At 41.4% G+C, this 22,187-nt stretch overlaps 1 protein-coding gene across 2 annotated transcripts in view; it reads right to left on the reverse strand.

The window, feature by feature from the left end:
* Positions 1 to 11,768: 11,768 nt before the first annotated feature.
* BCR (BCR activator of RhoGEF and GTPase) overlaps positions 11,769 to 22,187 on the reverse strand; it is a 131,186-nt gene continuing 120,767 nt past the window's right edge. For both annotated transcript variants that reach the window (XM_034790606.1, XM_034790607.1), the window contains 4 exons: positions 20,732 to 20,866; positions 19,669 to 19,774; positions 18,121 to 18,283; positions 11,769 to 16,816 (listed from right to left, as the gene is read on the reverse strand). In XM_034790606.1, the coding sequence (XP_034646497.1) occupies positions 16,727 to 16,816; positions 18,121 to 18,283; positions 19,669 to 19,774; positions 20,732 to 20,866 (494 nt within the window). In that variant the 3' untranslated portion in view covers positions 11,769 to 16,726. The remainder of the gene's footprint in view (positions 16,817 to 18,120; positions 18,284 to 19,668; positions 19,775 to 20,731; positions 20,867 to 22,187) is intronic.

Genomic DNA, 22,187 nt, shown 5'->3' on the forward strand with positions numbered 1-22,187 from the left:
GCGGGGCCCAGGCCAAGACTACGCAGCACGCGCATTGGAAAAGCGCATGCGCGGCGTCGGCGGCGTCTCGCTCGGTCCGGTGAGGACCGCTTGGAACGTTAGCGCGCGCCGCCTGTTTCTCTGGTCCACGGTGAGGGGCGGAGCCAGGCCCACTGAAGGCGCCATGGTGTTGGCTCCTCCCACTTACTGATGCCCAGCGAGCGAGGACCTCGCACCGGTTTGGCCTGGTCCCCGCCGTGCTCGGGCCCCGGCTGCGTTGGGGACCCACTGCCGCAAATGGCAGAACGGTTTTGGCGGCTGCTCTGGTCAAGCGGGGTCCTGCAGGTGGCTTGTCAGCCAGTGGTAGACAGCAGAGGGAGGAGGCCTTAGACCCATCCTACGCTGCCAGCTCATTCTGGGGTGACCAGATCCCCAGTGTGAAAAATCACGTCAGGCAGTAGGCGGTAATTGGTCACTCTAGCCCACGCTGAGACGCCTTCAAATGGTTACGGTGCCACCTCCAGTAGCAGCCAAACTCAACAGCCTCACTTACTGGGAAGGAGAGAGGAAAAGTTGATGTATTCTTGACAACCTTGCTGGCCTACAGTCCTTTCCCTCCTGGCGCTGGGCTCAGTAGGAGCAGGGTTATAGAGTGTAATCCATAGGGATGTTTAGTTTGAATTGGAAAAAAATTAGTGAGAGTTTGGATGGCGTCTAGTAGGGGGGTAGCTGTGGTAATCTGTATCCACAGAAACAACAAGGAGTCCGGTGGCATCTCAAAGACTAACAGATGTATTTAGGCATAAGCTTTTGTGGGTAAATAACCCACTTCTTCAGATGCATGGAGTGAAAATTACAGATGCAGGCATTATTATACATGAAGAGAAGGGGTTACCTTACAAGTGGAGAACCAGCGTTGACAGGGCCCATTCAATCAGAGTGGATGTAGTCCACTCCCAGTAATTGATGAGATGTCAATACCAAGTATCCACATCACAAGAAACACCCTCATAAATGGTACCCTACTTGCAATCTCAAAAGGTCTGTATACAAGCATAAAACATTCTCTGTTTGGTATTGGTAAGATCCAATACTTGCAATCAAGATTCCTTATCGTTAGCTTAGTAAAAGTACTATTAGTAGTATTCTGCCAGCTCTACTTTGAGTCACTATCATGTTCTACAAAAAGATAATTTTATATTAAAATGAAAATGAATTTGATTTAATTTTGGATATGGATTTTTAAAACTGGCAATGATTATCTCAGTAAAACAAGCTATTTGTTGCTCCATCAACATGAACTAATAGCAGCATTTGTGTTACTGTTTTAAAGTTATCTATTTTGCATTGCTATTAGATAACACATTTCTCACTTTAGTCGAGGAATGTTCTGGTGAGAAATGTGCCTTCTGTTTGTAGCAACAGCAACATTGTACAGCTCAGTAAATTATAAAGAGCAAGCTGCTAGCTGACAATGCAAATGCCTAGTGTCCTAGTTCAAAAATGAAAAAGGTCACCAAAGCAAAATCTGTGAAAAATTTTAATACAAAAGTCAGAAATTTAGCATTCTGTTACTAAAACTATATCTGTGTCTATGTGATGAACATCATTGCCATCACACTTTTACTAAAGTATTTGTCATTCCAATTTATTGTCATTTTCTTGCATCCTTCAGTTTGGTCACTTCAAATGCCACTCAGCATTACATTTATGACAAAAATTAAGCACCATCATGGGTGCTGATTCTGAAGCTCAGAATTATAATTTGGAACAATGAGTGTAAAGTGATAATCCTTGGTAAAAAAAGAATGGGTACTTATCCTACAATAACTATTGTTCTTCAAGATGTCATAGGCAGTCTTAATCCAACTGAGAAGATCATGCACCTCATGCATGCAAGATTGGAGTTTTTTTGAAAGCGGTGTTAGCTGGGCTGCACGTGCATCATGTAGCTCATTATGCACCATACAAGGAGACAGGGTGGATCATCTGTGACTGCTTCTCAGTGCCCTTGCCATTCAAAGCCAGTGTTGCTGAGGACTCCAAAAAACAGGGCTGAAGGGTGGGCAAGTCACGGGATACGCACACTCTACAACACCTCAAAGAATCAAAGTTACTGAAGGACAAGTAATCATTCTTTCTTCTTCATGAAGACTGAATATGGGATTTGATCTTAGGTTGTTTGCCAATGCTGGAGAGACTGGAACTAGTCTCCTAGGTGGTAGGTCCTTGCTGATTGGGAGTTAATCATAGTCATATGAACTCTATTGTCTGTGATGGCATGAGTGATGATTTTTCATAGTTCACAGTGAATACTAGTTGAGAGAACAGGGAAAAGACTTATTCTAAGGCTGTTGCAGTCTCTTATTGGGACCTGCCTCTGATCAGCTAGTCATCCGGGTGAGGTGGATACACAGATTCCCTGCTTCCTTAAATGCACTGCCAGGCATTTGGTGAATACTCTCAATAGCAGGAGAGGCAGAACTCTGTATTGGTAATGGTTGGGCCCCACTGTGAATCTTAGGTATTTGCTCTGGGCCAGGTGGATAGCTATATGGAAGTATGCATTCTGCAAGTCAAGAGCTACAAACTAGCCTTGAGCTTGAAGAAATGGACTGATGGAGGCAAGTATTATCATCCTGAATCTGAGAGGGTATATGTATTTGTTTAGTTTCCTCAGCTGTAGGTGTAGATTTCCTTTCTTCTTTCAAATGAGGAAATACCCAGAGAGTGGAGTGTGGTATTTGAGTCCTTTGGTGAGTACAGAGTATCATCTGTCCTCTTTCTGAGCAGCTCTGAGCCCTGAAGCAGTAAACTCTCAATCATGGCCTGTATGTTTCTCTGAATGCCCACTGCCTGTAGTCGTGATGCCTGGCACATTGTTATCACAGTGGCCATAGATGTAGCCTTATATCTTTAGGCTCCTCTTGGCTGCAGGATCTTCACAAGGTACGTGTTACTCTGTCTTATGTTAGGAAGGCAGTTAGCCACACGCAGTTGTAGGGAAGCTGAGAAGTACGATCCAAAAAGGTCAAACCTTCTCAGACCCTTGCCTTACTCATATTCAACTTTTAGTATATCGCTGATATGAAAAAGGAGCTTGGGTTGTGGTGGATGTAGTAGTCAAACTCCCAGAGAGATACTTGGTACCTCTTCTTGACTCACTTTGCAGGGGAAGTTAGCATGGTCAGTGTATGCCATAGGGACTTAGTGAGGTCAAGTAATCCCTCATTTATGGCGAAGATGATCCTGGCTGGATCAGAAGCTGACAAGACAACAAATAGCTTGTGTGATTTCTCAGATATGACTAACATCTCTATCTCCAATCAATCCTCACAAGGAACTTCTGGAACGTTATGATGTCTGGTGCTGGTATTGAATGCTGGGGATACTGCTTCATCAGGTGACAAAGACAGAAGGTGCTTTGAATCTGTCCCTGAATCTGGCTCTTCCTGGTAGTCTGGTGTAGGAATGCTAATGGGGAGTGACGTCTTTCTCTTGAGTGTGGTTGAGCCTGGCATCTCGATGCCTGAGATAGTGGACCCCTGTACCCCCAGTAGGGACACTGTGGCATGCCATAAGAATATAGCTGTCTTGCTGGGTATTGGCCAATCCACTGCCATTCCTTACAGACTGGAGGCAGCTGAGCCCTGTAGGGTAACCTGGGAGGTACATCCATAGTGTCAATAACTGACCTCAGAGGAGAGAGTTCTTAACTGGGAGACGAGGAGAATGTATGCCCTGGTAATGGTGAGGAGTAGATCACTGTCATGGGCTGTGCCAAAGTATATGGGACTTTTGGTATTAGAGTTGATAAATGTCTCAGCTCAGATGATGGTCTTGGTTCTCTGGGCTCATCCTCCAAAGTGAGCATTGACTCCGATGAATGGGTCATTGTAGCTGGGGTTGGTGCTAGAGTTGTCTGCTACATCATATGCTGCTTTTCCTCAACCCTTGACACCATGTGGGTCATTGTGGGATTTATCTCAGGAGGCTTTATGGCTACTGTCCTTATGGGATGAAACTGAGATCCCTCTGGTATCTCTGTATTTGAAGATACTTCTTTGATACCAGAAGTGTTGGTGCCAGCTTTGATGCCAATGATGTTGAAGATGGCTTTGATGCCAGTGCTGGATTTTGTGCTGGTCTTTAATGTTGCTTGTCTGCTAGGTGGGATGCTGGATGAAGCTAGAAGAAGTCCGGAATTTGTCTCCCCAGGGTCTGAAACCTTCATGGACTGTGCCAGAAAATGGAGCTTTAGCCTCACCTCTCGCAACTTGCACATTCTCATGGAGAGTGACAAGTATACCGAGATTATGTTCCATCGATGAGTCCTGCTGTGTCCTTTTTTTTTTTTTTTTGGGGGGGGTGGTGTGGTGTGGTTAGGCCATTGTAGGATGGACAGGATTAAAGCCCACAGATTTTGTCTCCCCCGTGTGAAGGGGCCCTGTATAGGTGGACAATCCTGTTCTTAAAAAAGGTAAATTTTATTAAAAACAAAAAGAAAGAAAATACATCTGAAACTTAGGCTTTTGCTAGATATTAAAAGAGCAATTCCAAAAATCAAGCACACCAAAATAGCTTTCTTGGGGGGTTCAAGCAAATAAAGGTTACAAGCAAACAAAAGCATCTGGCGTTAGCACAGAGGAGTCCACAAGCCAATAAGAAATAAAAGAAATAACCCTAATCATATCTAGCTAAACATTCTGATCTACTTACACATTTGGAGTTCAGATAAGTAGTTCTAGGCATGATCTGATAACTTATAATCATACCTGACTTAGCTGTTTATAGCATGGCTGCTCTGTCCCTCCAACCCAGAGAATAACAGACAAAGGCAAAGTTTCTTTCCCAATTTCAAAAAGTTCTACCTTCCCATTGGCTCTTTTGGTCAGGTGCCCACTTTTTTTACCCTTTTACCTGGGGGACTTTTTAACCCTTTACAGGTAAAGCAAGTAAAGAACAGCTACCAAGAGGAATTTTACAGCTAACCAGCTGGCTAGCCATCAAAGGGAGCTATCCCCCCACTTTATTTATCACAACTTCCTAAAGGGCCTGATCCAAAACTCTCGCTGAAATCAAGGGAGTCTTTCCATTGCCTTCAATGAGAGAGAGAGAGATCATGCCCAAAGCAAGGAAAATATGTCACTAACACATACATCTCAGAGCAATATATCTGAAATATTTAGATATAATCTTATTAAATTCTGTTTACCAATACAATAATCTAGGCATTGAGTTTTGATCCATTTGTAACAATGAGTTTTACACTAGAATTTTATTTTCTGTCATTTAGATTTTCAACCAATGTTTGTTCAACTCGGCTCATAGGATTTCCTTAGAGTTTAATATCCTTTTGCCATTTAATTTTTTTTATGCTTATAAAACAAACTGGCAACTGAGTTAATTAAATTGTGGTGTGGTGGCCTTGCCCCATGTGTAGAACTAGACATCTGTGCGAAGTGGGTGTAAAATGCTACCAAACCAGAATAGCAATATTTTACGCCCACTTTGCACAAGAATAAATTACTACACAAGGAGCAAGACAGTGGAGAATCATGTCCTGTAATTACTTTGTACAGAGCATTTATTAAACATACCTGGAAAGGTGTGCCCATTTCTGATGCCATAATAGAGGAAGCCTGGAAAAGGTACAGGTAAATAATATCAAAGGCGTCAGTAGTTAAGAAGACTAGGCTTGCATTCTTTAAGAGCCAAATACTTGTTTTGTTGACAACAATAGGAATTTTATTATTTACTTCAACTGGAAAAGGATATGGCCTTAAGGGATTAGCTGAGTGGAAAGGGTCTTGGAGGTAATCTTAACAAAGGCCTGGTCCACACTAACCCCCCACTTCGGACTAAGGTACGCAAATTCAGCTACGTTAATAACGTAGCTGAATTCGAAGTACCTTAGTCCGAACTTACCGCGGGTCCAGACACGGCAGGGAGGCTCCCCCGTCGATGCCGCGTACTCCTCTCGCTGAGTTGGAGTACCGGCGTCGACGGTGAGCACTTCCTGGATCGATCCCAGAACATCGATTGCCTGCTGCTGGACCTGGAGGTAAGTGTAGACATACCCAAAGGGTTGTTGTAATAATTTAGATGGAGTATATGAACTAAAAGTGTTAATGTAGCCCAGTCACTGTCCTAAATTAAACACTATTAATTAAACGAGGTCTGGGATTTGGTATACAGAGACTTCGGCCTGCGTAGTATTTTGGCAAAGATATTATTTAAAAATCTTTTAAACTTTTTATTAACGATACTGAAAAGGAAAAAAACAGTTAAAGCATTTTAAATGTGAATTCTTAACGCAGGCTTTCATTTTAACAACATTTCTTGTGCCCTTTCCCTTTATCTGGAGAGTTTAAAATGGTATCAACTATGGCAATAACTGTCCTTTTTGGGAATGGAGAAGAAGTTAGTGGAGATGGGGTGGAGGAGATGCTGCTGCTGCTGTTAAAGTCCAATCTGGAAAAGTGGCCTTGTTTGTGTTTCTTAGAGGTATCAAAGATGGTAATAACTGGCATCCCAAGTGATGTTTGGGATTCAGCGGCAGTCAGTAGAGATGGCGATGCCATCTGTCATCCTGTCTCGGGCCCGGTCTGGTCAGGACATTTCTCAAGATTAGGACGATGAAGGCCCGGAGTCCCAGGAAACAGTGGGGGGTAACAGCCGTGATGGTGAAGCTCGCTCTAGTAGCCTTTGTTTGTTCTTTTTGTTTTTTTTCATACTTTCCCCACAAAATCTTTTTCTTTTAAGGATCCACAAATGTAATGATAGGTGGAATAGCCTGTCCCCTCATTATTTAATTACTAATTAGGCTTAATATTTGACATATCTTTTGGCTTTACATTTTTTGTTCTTAACAAGCATAATTTTAAGTCTTTTAATTATATTAACATTGCCTTTTTTTGTTTAGACTAATTCAGTTATTGCCTCCCTTTTGTACTTTCCCCATTAACATTGGTTATTATAAGTTATTGTAACAGCTTATGAACTTTTACATACTTTTTACAGTTGAACTCACAATTCAGGCAGAATATATCCAGACTCATTAGAAATCTGTTAGAAATGAGCAAAGGATGTTAAAAGTTAACTCCAGGTTTTCAAAAGAGCACTTCATAAATGGATTTAGAGGCATAGTTGTGAGATAAACAGGGAAGTACTTGAGAATCTTTATATAAATATCATACTATAAATCTAAGATTAAGTATTTCATATCTTTCCACAGTTATGCCAAACACCCCATCATATGCCACATTGTACATAATCTAAGACTATTTGATGGTTTACTAGTCCCAGAATGCTGGCTAGTGTATTTTAAATGCTACTGAAATATAATGGTCTGGCATAGAGTACGAGGATGCTCTTTGACCATGATTCCCAAACTTTTGAGTACTGTTGCTCCCTTATGAATATTTTAAAACTTGTGGGGTAGCCCACAACCAAATTCTGTGTTTTTTACTGATTCAGGACACTAGAGTTTGAATGGTTTTGCAACTTCTTTTCAACCGCATACAGTTTGTTTAATTATATAATTTGACCTAAGCTGGATTTTTAAAACTGTAACTAGAAAATATGGATGTTTTTGCGTGTTCACAGCCTAAGATTTTAGTGAGAAGAATGGACCTGTTTCAGACTCCATTGTTGTACAGTATTTGGTTGAATTTCTAATAGCACCAGATGTAAATGGTTTTCCAAGTTTAACTATTTCTGTGTTTAGTTTTCACAGAAATTATTTCTGAAAACCCAGACTCACAGAAATAACTGGAAGCACATGAAAGCAGCATTTTCATAGCTTCATCTCTGAGTTCTTTATACTTCCTTTTAATAGAGACAGAATGGCTGGTTTGATAGATTTGAAAATGTGGTTTTTAGTGTGTGATCACTTGACAATTCTAAGCGATTTTCTTGTGTTGAGATACTTAAGTTTGGAATGGAGTCAGCAGTAGTTACCAAGAATGGGTATAGAATCCAGTCAGTATTGTCTTCTGCTGAATCTGTGCTATATGTAGACTTAGCACCTGGTCAGAATTCTTCCATTATAAAGATAAGATGCACCTGTCTCTCCCTCAGCCCCCTCTCCCCATTTGCTAGTCCTGGTGCTGCTGCTAATACTGAGAGCCTTTCTTTGTCCTCTGCTCCAGCAAGGACTTGCAGGTGAGAGACTTCCTGCTGAATGCTTCCCCCAAGAGGAAGTTCCTTTGTTGAAGGCCCCCTACAGGAGCCGAGGGCACCGAGATGCTCCCATCCCCAGTACCAGCATAAGATGCAGACTTACAGGTAAGATATAGGTGATTTTTAGGCCTAGAAATGGCGGGGGGGGAATGGCATATTGATTTAATCCCCCCCAAACACTCATAGCTCCCCAAGGGAGCCATCACGCACAGTTTGGGAGACATTGTTCTATGGTTACTGAACTGCAAAGAGATGCTCTCTGATTGGCTCAGGGCCAGTCAGTGCACAGGAATTCCCAGTCAAAACTGTATTTTCAATTCCTGTACACAGGATAGCCCTGGAGGGGAGAGCACATCCCCCTTCCTTTATTAAAAGCAGAGGAGAGCTTCCCCTCCTCTTCCTGGCTTAGGTAAGCAAGCAGTACTCATCCAGAATTCCCCACCTTCTTGACTGGTGTGTTGGGAGCTCCCCTTCCTGATTCAATGTACTTCAGTCACTGTACAGCCAAGCTGCAAATCCCTCCACTTTGATTAAATATTGCCAGCCGTATGCCCACAAACCATGGCTGTCTCAGTGTAACTTGCAAGAGCCTCAGGTCAGGGACCACGTCTTTATTCTCTCTGCAAAGTATCACGTGCACCTAACGGCTCTACGCAGTCGTGTTAAATGACGAAGTTTATGGCTGGTTTAGTTTTGAGGCAATACGCCTATAACAAGATTGGCATTGCCCTAAAATAAACTCTTCTGCACCTGCCACTGTCTGCACGTACATCTCACAGCAGCTTCCATTTAACTCCGCAGTAATTGTAACCTGGGTCATGGAGTTCATTTAATCCAGCATCCTATTATCATCTTGCAGATAGGAAGTGTCCACAAGGTAGCACTTGATAAAAATCCAAAGATTAAATTGTACGTCATGAACTTTTAACAAATGCCATTCACACGTTATCAAATGCCATTCACGCATTCAGTCCAGCCTTCATGGCCCAGTGTGTATTTGAATAAGACCAATGGAACCTGGCAAACACAGATACAGGAGATTTTATTTAACCTTGTGTACAAACAACGGCTAAAAAAGCCTTAGATTTTTATTTCCAAATACAGTTTTTGGATCCTTTTTTATGCCATTTATCTTCAGAAAATTTAAAAAATCCAGCATGACCATTTTTTAAATTTTTTTCTCTGCTGCATTCTTTGGGGCTAATCCTGAGAGCGATTGAGCCCTGCAAGTCTCATTAATTTCAATGGGAGTTGTGTGTGCTCAGCACCTTTTAGGATTAGGGCATTTTTTCAGTTTTTGAAATCAGAGCACTAATTGGGTATTGAAGCACTAACAATAGCGGTATAAAATGTCAAAGCAGAGTCTTTAACATGAAACACGGTGGTATTAAACAATGCAGACAATATTAGCTCTACGGTGAAACTCAAATTACCCACCAACAATGAACAAGTTTCTTCTACACCTCATACTTTAGCACTAATTATATAATTTAATTGTATTTATATTTAAATAAATAGTTTTATTATCTGCTTTCCTTTGAATTCTGCATGGATTATAAACACTTGCAACAGTAGAGATAAGAACAAACTACACAAGTTACATAGGCAAGAGAAGGCTTGGTTTTTATTTTATTTTTTTGCTAAACACACAGAAAGGACATAAATTTCACAATGTCCCATTCTGAGATTTTCTTTTTAAAGTCACTGTTTCATTCAGAGTTCCTCAGTTATCCAACATCCTTCTTTTCCAGTTTTAGTACTTCATAGTCACCTTTAGTATTAAGATCTTAGCTTGGATACTCATAATTGGAAACATCTACTCTGGTTTTTACCCAATGCTCCCAAGTTGCAGTTGTTGTGCAGCATTCTCAGTCTAGGTCTACACTGGGGGGGGGAGGGGAGAAATCGATTTAAGATACGCAAATTCATAGCTGAATTCGACGTATCCGATCAGATTTACCCCGCTGTGAGGACGGTGGCAAATCAACTGCCGCGGCTCCCCTGTCGACGGCGCTTACTCCTACCTGGGCTGGTGGAGTACGCGCGTCAATTCGGGCATCGATTGTCGCGTCCCGACGAGATGCGATAATTCGATCCCTGAGAGATCGATTTCTACCCGCCGATCCAGGCGGGTAGTGAAGACAAGCCCTCAAGTATTTAAAAGTTGATGAGAAGCCCAATCCAAGACATCAGGCTGTGAGTATCTTAAGAAGGGATCAGGTAGGGGATAGGCTAGGAAATACTGCGGTGAAGGATTTGCTATGGCTCTTTCTGCATTAAGTATTTGAAACCGTTTTCAAATATGGTTTTAGTTTACCATGACTGACACAGTTTATGTCTGCACCCAAATTCATTACTGCAGGCCCAGTTGCTTCCGCAATGGGCCTAAAAGGGAGGAAATGTGAGGTTCTCTTTGCAAAGATTGATGCTTGATGATTCCACTGGGGGTGGAGGAAGAGGTGGATTTGCTCCTCTACTGAACAGGCGGTGAGGCCCACACTTAAACTCCATGCATCCCTTGGGAGCAGTGGGGCTCTGGGGAATCAATAGGTGATTAATATTCGTGGAAGCCCTGTCCATTATCCGTGCAGAAACCCCAGACTCACAGAGCATCTTCCATTGCATCTGGGATAAGCAGAGAGGTCCTGCCACTTAGACAACTCAACTCCCCTTCCATGCAAGAAGGTATGTTCCACACACACAAGATCCCCTCCACACATAAATTAGGAGATAAGACTAAGCCCTGTGATACAACTGCTTTCAGAATCCGGGCTATGGAGTAGCTAGATGGTTAATCTGGAGCACATCTTGGGCTAATAAGACTTAAAAAATAGCCTGTCTCCCCTGGAATGAGAAACGGCTATAGCTGTTCTAACAGCCATCATACTGGCAAATCCATGTGGAATGTTTTTGACAACAGTATTTGAACATAACTGTAGTTAGTACATATCAAGCTGTAGAGCAGACAGGGCCTAAGACACTACTCCTATGCTGGGGCACTTAGTTGAAGTACTATAATTTTCAGACATGTTTAAAACATGGATCCTTAAGGGTGTAAATGCAACCAAACTGTTTTAATCAGGTCTCTAAACAATGGTGCAGCCTTGCAAGTCCAAAGCGGTAGCACAGTTGGTCCAGTGTACACTCAAAGTCTAAACTGTCTCAGACATATCCGGGAACAGCTATATAATAACTGGGTCTGCTAATAGGACAGTTTATACACTGTACATGGACATTAAGTCGCTCAGATTACTGCTAGAAAAGAGATGCTTCTTTCTCCTTCCGGGATAGAAGGAAAGCCAAGGACATGGAAAGTATAGGCCTCACCTAAGATTACAGTACAGTAGTGCACAGAGATGCAGCAACAGGACTGGGGGGGAATAGCATGAGTCACTTCCATATTTTCTGCTTGTTGGCAGTTCCATTGCTATGTTTTGTGGGTCCTAGAAAGGCAGACTGGACTTCCTAGAAACGTGCCCAGGAGAGAAGATGACTCAGGATGTTTCAGTTAGCCTCCATATCAAGGTTGTTTTGGTCCTACTGCTGTGACCACTTCACAATTATTTTATATTGTGATATTTTATGCTCACAGTGTTGAGGTTGGCTTTTTTTTTTTTTTTTTAAATCAACTTCCAAGGGATTTTCTAGTTCTGGACTGGGTTTTATGAGTTTTTTTCCTCCCTTCCTTTTTTGTTGTTACAACCACTAATGTATAGAGCTTCCCCCCCCCCCCCCCAACAAAAGAAAACCATATTTGAGGACAAGTGACCTGACAGAATACCTATCATTGGAATGTAACAGCTTTCAGTAGCAAGAAAAAAGGATTACAGCACATCATAAGTGGCAGACTAAGTGCTGAATACAATTACGTTTTAGTTTACTGACAATACAATCTTAGCTCAGCGTACATCTGGGTGCATGGGCTTTTTCTGTGACTTTTAAGGAGAGGGGGTTGTTTTCTCTTTTGCCAGACCATGTGATTTGTGTGATTCCTGATCATGCGTCTCTCATATTTTTATTTTTCGTACTCAAAAATCGGTGGGGCGTGAGGGTGGATATTAATTATTATTCCGCTGTAAGAGCTTCCTTTAAAGGAGATTCCCTTTGATTTTGAGGTTAACCGAGGTACACTCAATGAGAACTTTTATATACTGAGCCTTAACACTCACTTTTCATTCTAGCTTAGTATGGATCAGTGTCTTAATGCTAAGTAACTGATTTAGAAGACATATTTCTTCAAGGCACATAAGCACAATGTGAACGCTTCTGTCTTCCTGTAATAAAATTCTTCCTCCTTTGAAATTCCGAGTGGAAAAAGGAAAGGGCAGAGTTCATTTGAACATTTCAAATTCTTTTTAAAAAAGTTTCCAAAGTAGGACTGCTGCCCCCAAAATAATGTCACCTTAGTACATAAGTAGGCACTGAAATAAATGATGGACAGGAGGGTGTTATTTTCCCATTATTAAGATGCAGGTTTTAAGCACCTTCAAAGGCCATGGTGATCAATTTTACACTTATGCATTTTCAAGGAATGGCACAGTTGAGAGAAGTGAACACATACCATAATGCCTATAAGTGTTGCAGTGGGTAATGAGCAAGTTAGGAGATCCTTTATATACTTTACAGAACATCACATTTGTTTAAATGAACCTATACAGAAAGTGAACATAACAGTATATCAGTGGATCAGATTATGGAACAGTTAAAATGAGTAAGTAGTGAAATACTGCATCTCCCATTAACAGATTCTGTGGTTGCACCACCTAGTGGCCTACAGAAATGTTGCAGTTTCACATCACATGCTACATATTGATTGCCCTGGACTTCACTTAGCAACTGAAGCTCAGAATGAAGGCAGGCAGCGAGCATCAGTGAAGGTAATCAAGCATTGCTGTATTTTGCCCTTAGCTGATAAAATGAAAGTTAGCAGCATATAAAAGTACAGCCTGATTTAGCCTAACCACTACCTCACCTCTTTAAATTGTGCAAGAGTAAAATTCACCAGCAGCATTTCAATGAATATGTTTCAATTTGGTTTCAACTAAAACACTTTCCCCAATATAAAATGACACAAGAACACAAAGATGAAACAGATCTAAGTAATTTTTATCAATCCTCAAAAGCTACTTTTCATGGTTTATTTGCCCATTTTACTCAATATTACTTTACTTTGCTGGTTTAAAAGCCTACTCAACACATAAAATAAAATCGAAAGGAACAAAAACAAAGCTATTTCTGAATGAAAGGAGACTGTTGCTTTTTTTAAACAAATGGTGATATACAGACAATGCTCAAATCATCTGGAAAATCCTACATGAATGTTCTAAGGTTTCAAATTAAAGTAGCTGAACGCTACAGGCTTGGAAGGGTCTGGTAAATATGCTGATATCCAAAAAAGTATTAGCGCCCAACACACGTCACAATCAACTTTAGGGGGAAATTCTTGCCAGTTTTCTCGGTCACACCATCTGTGTTGCATCTTCTTAAATGTAAAATGGGAGAGCCTGGTTTTCTCAAGAAGTTCAGCCAGAAATATGAAGCTGTGGTAATCAGAAGGGACTTCGGCCCAAGCTAGGTTGTGCCCATCACTTTTTGTTTAGTGTGGCTTAAGAATCTTAATGGATCTCTAGGCAGAGGAAATAAAAATCCTCTTGTGAATTCTGAATTTCTGAAAGCACAGTCCATTTGTAAAGCTTACAACTCTAGGGGAAGCTCAACTACTCCATTCTCACATTTCAAATAAATCAACGGTCTCACCCTCATCCTAGGATGTGCTATTTCTCCAGCCCAAAATTACCAGCTTTGGGGAAAACGTACACTCATACTCAACCAAAATAATTCGTGTGTTATGTTAAATTAACTACAAAAATTCTTCTCATCCACATGCCTGCATGTTAGATAGGGGTACAGCAGAATCAAGCATTGTATTGTACTGAAAAACTAAAAGCAACAACCTGTAACAGTAACCAAAGCAGAAGCAATTTTCTTATTGTTACACAATATAAATTGGTAACTTAATATTAAAATTATACTTCCTATATAAATAAAAATAAAGTCAGGCAAAAGTAAATTGGCACAGTCATTATGGTATTGCTTTCCAGTTTAAACACTGCACACTGCACTCACAGATTACAAACACCAAAAGGGGTAAATGATCACCACTGACTGGAGTCGAATTTTTGAACTAGAAAAATCTGCAGTGCTGCTGCCTCAAAAATATTAAACATACATTTGAATTTTGTAAAGGAGTGGGTGGTTGTGCAGCTGACTCAGAGGATTGTTACAGAGCTGCTATTTAAAAACAAGTACATAAAAGAAAACGATGGAGTGCGTTACTGATCTGTAACCTTTTCTTGAGACAGTATCTTTCAGGATTGCCTAGTTTTTACCTTTAGTTTTACAAAAGGCCAAAAATTAAAAAACAAACAAACAAACCATTTTTAAACCAAGTTATTGTTTCCCTTCACCCTCCCCCTGCAAGCACCTCCTAATACACACACTTTTCTGTCTCAGGGGTTCGAATAGCAAGGGGGTTTGGAAACTGGAATGTAGCGGAAATACAGTCGAGAGATTTTCTAGTTGTACATTACAACACGCAGAGATTTGCTCCCAGACCTAAGAAAAGAGGGGTGCTAAACAATAGTAAATGCCTATAAGAATCCTTACAATAGCATGCAAAATGCTGAGATACTCACAAAATCGAAATAATTTATATTTTTCTTTTGAATTTCCCACTTCACAGTACAACAACATCTATTATGCAGCAGTCAATTATGTTGACTGCTAAATAGTTTCCCTTGTTTTCTTTATTTTTATTTTTTTTCCTCCCTCTTGTTTGGAAGATTCCTCTTATTTTTCTGAGCGGAGAGTTCTGAGACCTTCAGAAAATGCGGCATAACAAGATTTGTTTTTTCTCTTTAGCATTCCCACCCCCCAAATGCTGCTTATGATTCAACTACGCAGATGGTTAATTTTAAAAATTGCTTTTCTCCCCCTTCTTTCTCTTGTCTTCAGACTGCCCTTTTCTTCAAGCCAGGGTGTTGATGGATGGTTGCAACTAAAGTGGATACTGCACAGTGAGGTGGGTAGTACAGGCTAAGGGAGACTCTGATGCAGCTGAAATCTCTCCCCAGATGCTTGGCACATCTGTTTCATGACCTGAATAGCCTCCTCTGGTTGCGAGACCATGCAGTTAGCTTAGGCTTACAATTCCCAAGGCAAATACTGCTCCCACTTACACCCATGTAACTCTACTGACGTCCGTGTGGCTGCACAGGTGTAAGTGGAGTGGGTATTAGGTCCCACCTTTTGTACTGCTATGTGTAGCTTTATAGAAATTCCTGCACTGCTCTTAATTCAAACAGGGTCGGAATTTCTGAACACAAAATGCTACCTGTTAGCAGATTGTCCATACAGTACATTCTGACACATCTTATCGAAGTATTTGTATCTATCAGAAAAAGACTCTTGTAGAAGCAACATACAAAGCGTCAAAAAATTCAAGTATCAAAAATGTCATTTTGATAAAAGTTTCGGTTAAGCAGCCAGCAAGAAAGACAGCTGTTGATTTTTTGTCCCCAGACACTTGAAGATACTTCAGTACATGTTTGTAGTGCTTATTTTAGCACAGGTATTAACATCTGTTTGTGTGGAGAGCTGGGCGTTTCCCTTGAATTTTGAAGGTCCCAAAGAATTTAGCAACCATTTTTGGACAACACTGCGTCTGCTTTATAAACAACTAAGTGAGCTTGTTTGTTTCAGATAATGGAATTAAAGTGCTCAGCCTAGTTCTCCCTGCTTTTCTTTCATGTACTGTACTTATTTGTTGTATAATGCAAGTGGGTCTGGCTCCTTTGACACCAAAAGAAAAGGTCAGAAGTGCAACAAAGAGGCAAGAAAAGGATACCCCCTTTCCTAGAGTTTGTACAAACATTTACAAGGGAAGGGGTTGGAGAGAGACAAAAAAACAACAGGTCCAGTTGTACACAAAACTTCTAGTTTATTTTTTAAAAACCCTGTTCAAATCAAGACTTGAATTTCTCAGTGGAGGAATCAAAGATCCCCTTGCTGAATGATACTATTCTCTGTGGCCCAGAACAGTACTTTAAAACAGCAGTTATTAAAGACACACTTGTGATATAGCCTTTAATTCTCCTCTCACCCCAGAAGGGCATTCTGACAAGTGTTCGTGTAGAAAACTTGAAGCTTCTTGATGATCAATTTCATCCATAAAAATAAGGAATACCTTCTCACCTTCCCAAGAGCAACAACCGTACTCTGTGTTGCATTTGTTAAAGTGTCTGTTGTTCCTTCTAGTGGAGCCTTTCAGCCCAGCTCCATGTCCAGTCCAATTCTTCCCTATTCTACAGATCAAAACTAGAGGGCGTTTCTCCTTTCTCTTCAGCTTAGCTCTGTTTGACAAACAGCAGAAGCACTGAAGGCTATGCTTCCTCATGACAGGAGCAGGCCAGTAATGTCTGAAGAAGAAACAGTCCTCCTGTTCTCAGAGTGGCAGGTTCACACCAAGAACAGTTCTACAAGCCCCCTTGTTGTGACCAGACTCCTACACCTCTGTGGAAAAGAGGATGCTTTGCCTTTTGCTGTCTGGGGTGGGGATAGTCTCCAACTGCAGGAAGTAAAGAAGAACTTGAACCTGGAAGAAGGAAGGGAGATGAAATCGTAAATCAGACTTATATTGCAGTGCACAGCGTGATCATGAATATTTAGTCAACTTCAATGTTTCAATGGCTCTCTCTTCATCCTACATGTTAAACTGAGGTATGGTGAAGCTGTCAATATTCCAGATCAGCCCAGTTTTGAAATCTTTCTGATTATTAACTCACCTTTACCAAAGCCAGAGAATCCAACAGTGTAACCTGCTTAACTAGCATGCATACTGGAAATGCCGACACTGCCTTTTGGCAGGTATCTGTGGACAAAATTCTGGAACCAGCAAAAAGTCTCTCTGAAGGTTGGTACACATGGTAGAGTGGAAGGAAAAGCAGCATCGTGGAAAACACCAACAATTAGAGCTGATTGAATAACTGATTTTTTGGTTTGGTGGCAGTTTTGAAAAATTGAAAATAAAATCTGAGTTGGTTTGAACCAAATCAAATATTTTGGAATTTCTGGTGAATCAAAAAAGTCCATTTTGGGTCTGTTCCAGAGCCGGGATTCAAATCTGGGTCTCCCACATCCCAGGGGAGTGTCCTAACCACCGAGCTAAAGGTTAGAAGGAGTTGCCACAGCACTTCCTCCTCCTTCTTGTTTTCTTTCTCTCGCCATTTTATGAATGGGTGAAAATATCTGTCTCAAATTTGCAAACAGTTTTAGGTCAATTCAAAAAGCATTTTTCATCAGATAAACTATTTACCTGAAAAATGTCATCTAGTTGTAGCAATAATCCATTAGCCCTAGAGCCAGTTACTAAGCCACTGTGAGATGTGTGTTATGGGGATTCTTGTCACCTAAGTACACACAGAGCTGGGATGCACAGTTGATGTGGGTGCACCAAAATGTTAGTGCTAGCAACCGAGTTGGTACAGATATATGCTGAACGGTCTGAGCAAACACTGCCAAACTTGGTTTAAAGATGGTGTTGAGCCTCACATGGTTGAAAGTTGCTCTGTAGATTAACCCTATGGCTTGTTAGCAGGGTAGTTTATAGCACTGATTTTGCTACCATGATTTTTTAAAAATAATCCTCATTCACACTGAACATGCTGTTCTAGTTAAACTGTGCTGGAAAGCCGGAAGGAGAGCTCTGTATAGCTCAAAAGCTTTTCTCTCACTAACAGAAGTTCATCCAATAAAAGATATTACATCACCCAACTTGGAAAACAACTATTAAGGATGGTTCTGCCAAAGCCTCTTGGAATGACTGCAGGTAGCCCAGTTCTGGACAAAGAGGCTAAGATATTGTTTCTTTCAGATTAATTAAAATATTTAGTTTTTTACCTGGGACATGACTTCTAGTGACCAGCTATCAGTCATTGTTATAGGCTGGGTTGGGTTAGCAGGGATCTTACTGTCCTTCTCTGAGGGTCTGAGCAATGTTGGTCCAAAGACAGTTGCCAGGTTGTGCAGGGACATCTTGTTGATGCTCTCTCTCTCGGCAACCCTAAGAGGAAAAAACAACGGAGAAAGAGGGTGTTTCTACATTCTGTGGCTCAAAGAAACATTCCTATTAAGCAGCTTTATTTTTACCTACTTTTAAGAGGTTTTAGATGCAGACATTCAATAAGCAACTATACGACTTATGTCTCATTCATAGATTCTAAGGCCAGAAGGGACCATTGTGATCATGTGTACCACAGGCCATTAGACTTTCTCACATTTTTATTATTTGTACTTTGGATTAGATTATTGGATTAGCTGCTGTACAGTCACGGGGGCTTGTCTAAATGCACTATCTGTGTGGATCCTGCTGCCGCCATACTCTACAAGTTCTGTAGTGTGCTTTAATCTAACCCCATTTCAAAGTGTGCAGCAGCAGGGTCCATCTTGATACTTAGTGCATGGCACATTAGTGTGGGGTAGATTTACAGCCCAAGTGGGTACTAAACCCAGATCTCCTAGACCAGAGCCTTTACCACAAGACCATCCTTCTTCTCTACAGTTCCTTAGCATGAACACAAAGCAAATACATGAATATTAAAAAAAATAAATTTCTTAAATGAAAACACTGTGCAGGTAATAAACAAGCTCATTTAATGAATACTAAGGTGCTCTGAGCACTCTACCATAATCTTGTAGTAATTACAAACACAAAAAGCACCATATAATAAAGTCCCCTGAAAAAATGGCAAAGAAATAAGACCAAAAAAGGCCTTTAAGTAAGGAGAAGGATAAAGAGGAAGAGACATCTAACTATGGGGTGATAGTAATAAGCACCTTTGAAAATGGAAGGTTTATAGATGTCAAACAGTTGGGAGGACTGATACAGCTAGGAAGGGAGAATGAATTGCATATGGCAGGCCCCACACAGCAAGGAACAATCTCTTGCCAACACAAAAATTATTGTTACAATTCCTAAAAGACGGGTGGTGTTAAAGTGCAAATATGTGGTAAGACAAGGCTCTAGGAAGAGCCCTTGAACATAGTCAAGACTTTTAAAGATTTATCCCATTTACTGTGTTCGGTTACTTCGTTCACGTGCAAGTGTGATTTTATGGAGAATATTATGGTGTGTGTGTGTGTGTGTGTGTGTGTGTGTGTGTGTGTGTGTGTTTTGCAGATCACAGTTTCACTGTAAAGATCTTTCTCATCCCTTTCTTGGGAACAATCGGTAATGGCTTCAGTAACAGTGAGCTTGGAAAACAGGATGTAGCACTTTACCAGGCCTATTTTACCTGCATTACTCAATACAGAGCAAATGAAAATGAAAATCAGGGAAGGTGCTCTTTGAGTGACACAGCACATCTCCAAGAAAGGGGCACCTCTCTCCACAGCACTTGGAATTGATTTACACACGAAATGCACCTGTCTAAAGGCTCTGTGTGTTACCTTTTTAAATGGTCCAGAAGGAAAAGGAATGTCACGAGGTTGGGTTCTGGAAGCGAGAGCAGTAAGTTCAGCATGCAGCTTTCCTTTGCAACAGGGTCTGAAAGTGCTATGGGAGGAGAGAAAAAAAAAATAAAGGGAATGAGAGCTTTACTGACGGTGTAAGAAATGAGAAAATATGGGTGACGCTTAATGTGCTGCAATTGCATTATGGAGACAAGAGGCTCAGAATTCAATCCAGGCACAGCCTCACGCCCCCTCTGAATTCAGTTCTCCCCTGTTAGACAGGTGATGGAGAATCCTTTCCTCTGTGCAGGAGACCACAAGTGCATTCCAGACTCAGAACACTTAGGCCTTGTCTACACTACCAGGGTAAGTTGACCTAAGTTACGCTACTCCAGCTATGTGAATAATGTAGCTGGAGTCAACGTAGCTAGATCAACTTTCTGCGTTGTCTACACCACACTGTGTCGACGGGAGATGCTCTCCTGTCAACTTACCTTACTTTTCTTGTTCCGGTGGAGTACCGAGTTGACAGGAGAGTGCTCTGCGGTCGATTTAGCGGGTCTTCACTAGACCCCCTAAATTGACCCCGCTGCATCAATCGCAGCAACGTTGACGTTGGTAAATGTAGACATGGCCTAAGATGCCTCCCTTCTGGGTCAACACAGGAGAGCCCATCCCAAAGCAGATTTATCTCCTTTGGAGAGTGAATAGGACAGATACCATTTCAGGGCCTAAACAAATAGGATTTCTCTTCTCTTAATAGGTAGGTAATGTTTATCCTAGAACTTGAACTTTTCCTTTCTTGCAGGTAAGTGAAGCCACTGCCCACATTAAAACCGGCACAGTAAGGCAGGATTCGAATTCTCTTCTGAGCAACTCATGAGCCAGAGAAATAGCCCCGGCCTCCCTTTTCTACAGTCTGCCACAGGGCTTCCTTCTAATATTATAAAGATTTTTCATATTGAGTAAACCCCTTCCTAAGGCCTCAGGAGCAGCCTCTTAGAGAAGAGCATTGTAACACTTAGCACGATAGGTATCAATGATTTCTTCTATTACACACCAATGCCCTCAGCAAAGTTGGGGTACAGTTCGTCTGTGAAGAGGGGTTCAGGCAGTTCTCTGAAGTATAATTTTAATGTCCCTGCAATGGCATTAACATCCATCTCGCTCATCATCACGGACACATCTTTGTTGTCTGTAAGAGAAAGCAGGGAGACATACAGGTACTGAAGCTGGGTGGTCCTTCAGTCATTCCTTATTCTTGTTCTCTTTCTTGGTTCCCCCTGTTTATCCTTTATTTATCTTCTCACCCTACCCAAATAGCTCACGCTCATCACCTGTAGTCACTTTGCTCAGGTTGGTTGCTGAGTTCTCCATTTACATTATCCCAGTGCCGCTTAATAGATCAGAGTAGCTATAACGTGACCACTTTGCAGCTCGACCCCCGTACAGCCAGGAGGACATCTAGCTTTACATCTGCTGGGGATGGGAGGAGGGCGCAAGAAAACAAACTTAGCTTTACCTAGAATCACTTCTGCTGTACCAGTGTCATGGGCTGGATCCAACACACAGTGAAGTCAATGGGAGTCTTTCCAAAGTCTTCAATGAGACCCAGATCAAGCCCCATATGAGGCTGAGCCAGTGTCAATGACATGCTTTTCAGTTTCCTAATAATATGTTGTATAATAACTAACAACAGCCTCTTCCCCATCTGGAACTCTAGTACAATCAGAAGCACCCTTCAGCCTCTCCCAATTAAGCAGAGTTCAAGAGACAAAATCAAGCAATTTAGGTCAGAAATGTAAATTTTGTTAAACACCTCCACTCACCAAAAACAGCCTCCTATAAAATGTGTTTGCATTTACACAAAAATAGCATTTTTAAAAACGTATATCAATCCTTCCTCCCCCAGGGTGTTGGAAACCCAGAACGCAGGTAAGGACATTCTTTAAAGTGAAGCAACAACATGGGCCCCTTTTGCATCCAAGAGTCTCAAAATGCTTTACAGAGCTTGGCAAGTACCATTATCATCCCATTTTACAGATGGGCACACTGAAAAATAGAGAAAGCTTTGCTTGCCTGAGGTCACACAAAGCACTAATGGGAAACGTTGGGAAGAGAACTCAGGAGACCAGACTCCCAGTCACATTCCAATAACCAGAATTTTCTGCTTCTCTATCCAATCCTTTAAAAAAAATTTCGTAAATGGTTTTGATGTTGCCAGTGCTCTTTTAAACAAGAGTCTCAAACAACTACGGGGACTTCCTGTTAATCCAGAATTCTCCTTGACATTGTGGAAAAGGAGACTGCTGGTTGCTCCTATTTCCCCTGAGGAAAGTGTCTGCCGTTTACCATGGCATGGCAAGGCCAGGCAAGGCATACAAACCTGCCATTTCAGGGCTGCTGGGAAGAATAATCAGCACATTTCTCAATACAAGAGTCCATTCCACTGAATACCTCAGGTTAACATCTACAACTGGAGGACACTAATAAAACACACAGCCCGGGTAAGAGGA

The sequence above is a fragment of the Trachemys scripta genome, chromosome 15 (assembly GCF_013100865.1).
Source record: "Trachemys scripta elegans isolate TJP31775 chromosome 15, CAS_Tse_1.0, whole genome shotgun sequence".
NCBI lineage: Eukaryota > Metazoa > Chordata > Testudines > Emydidae > Trachemys > Trachemys scripta.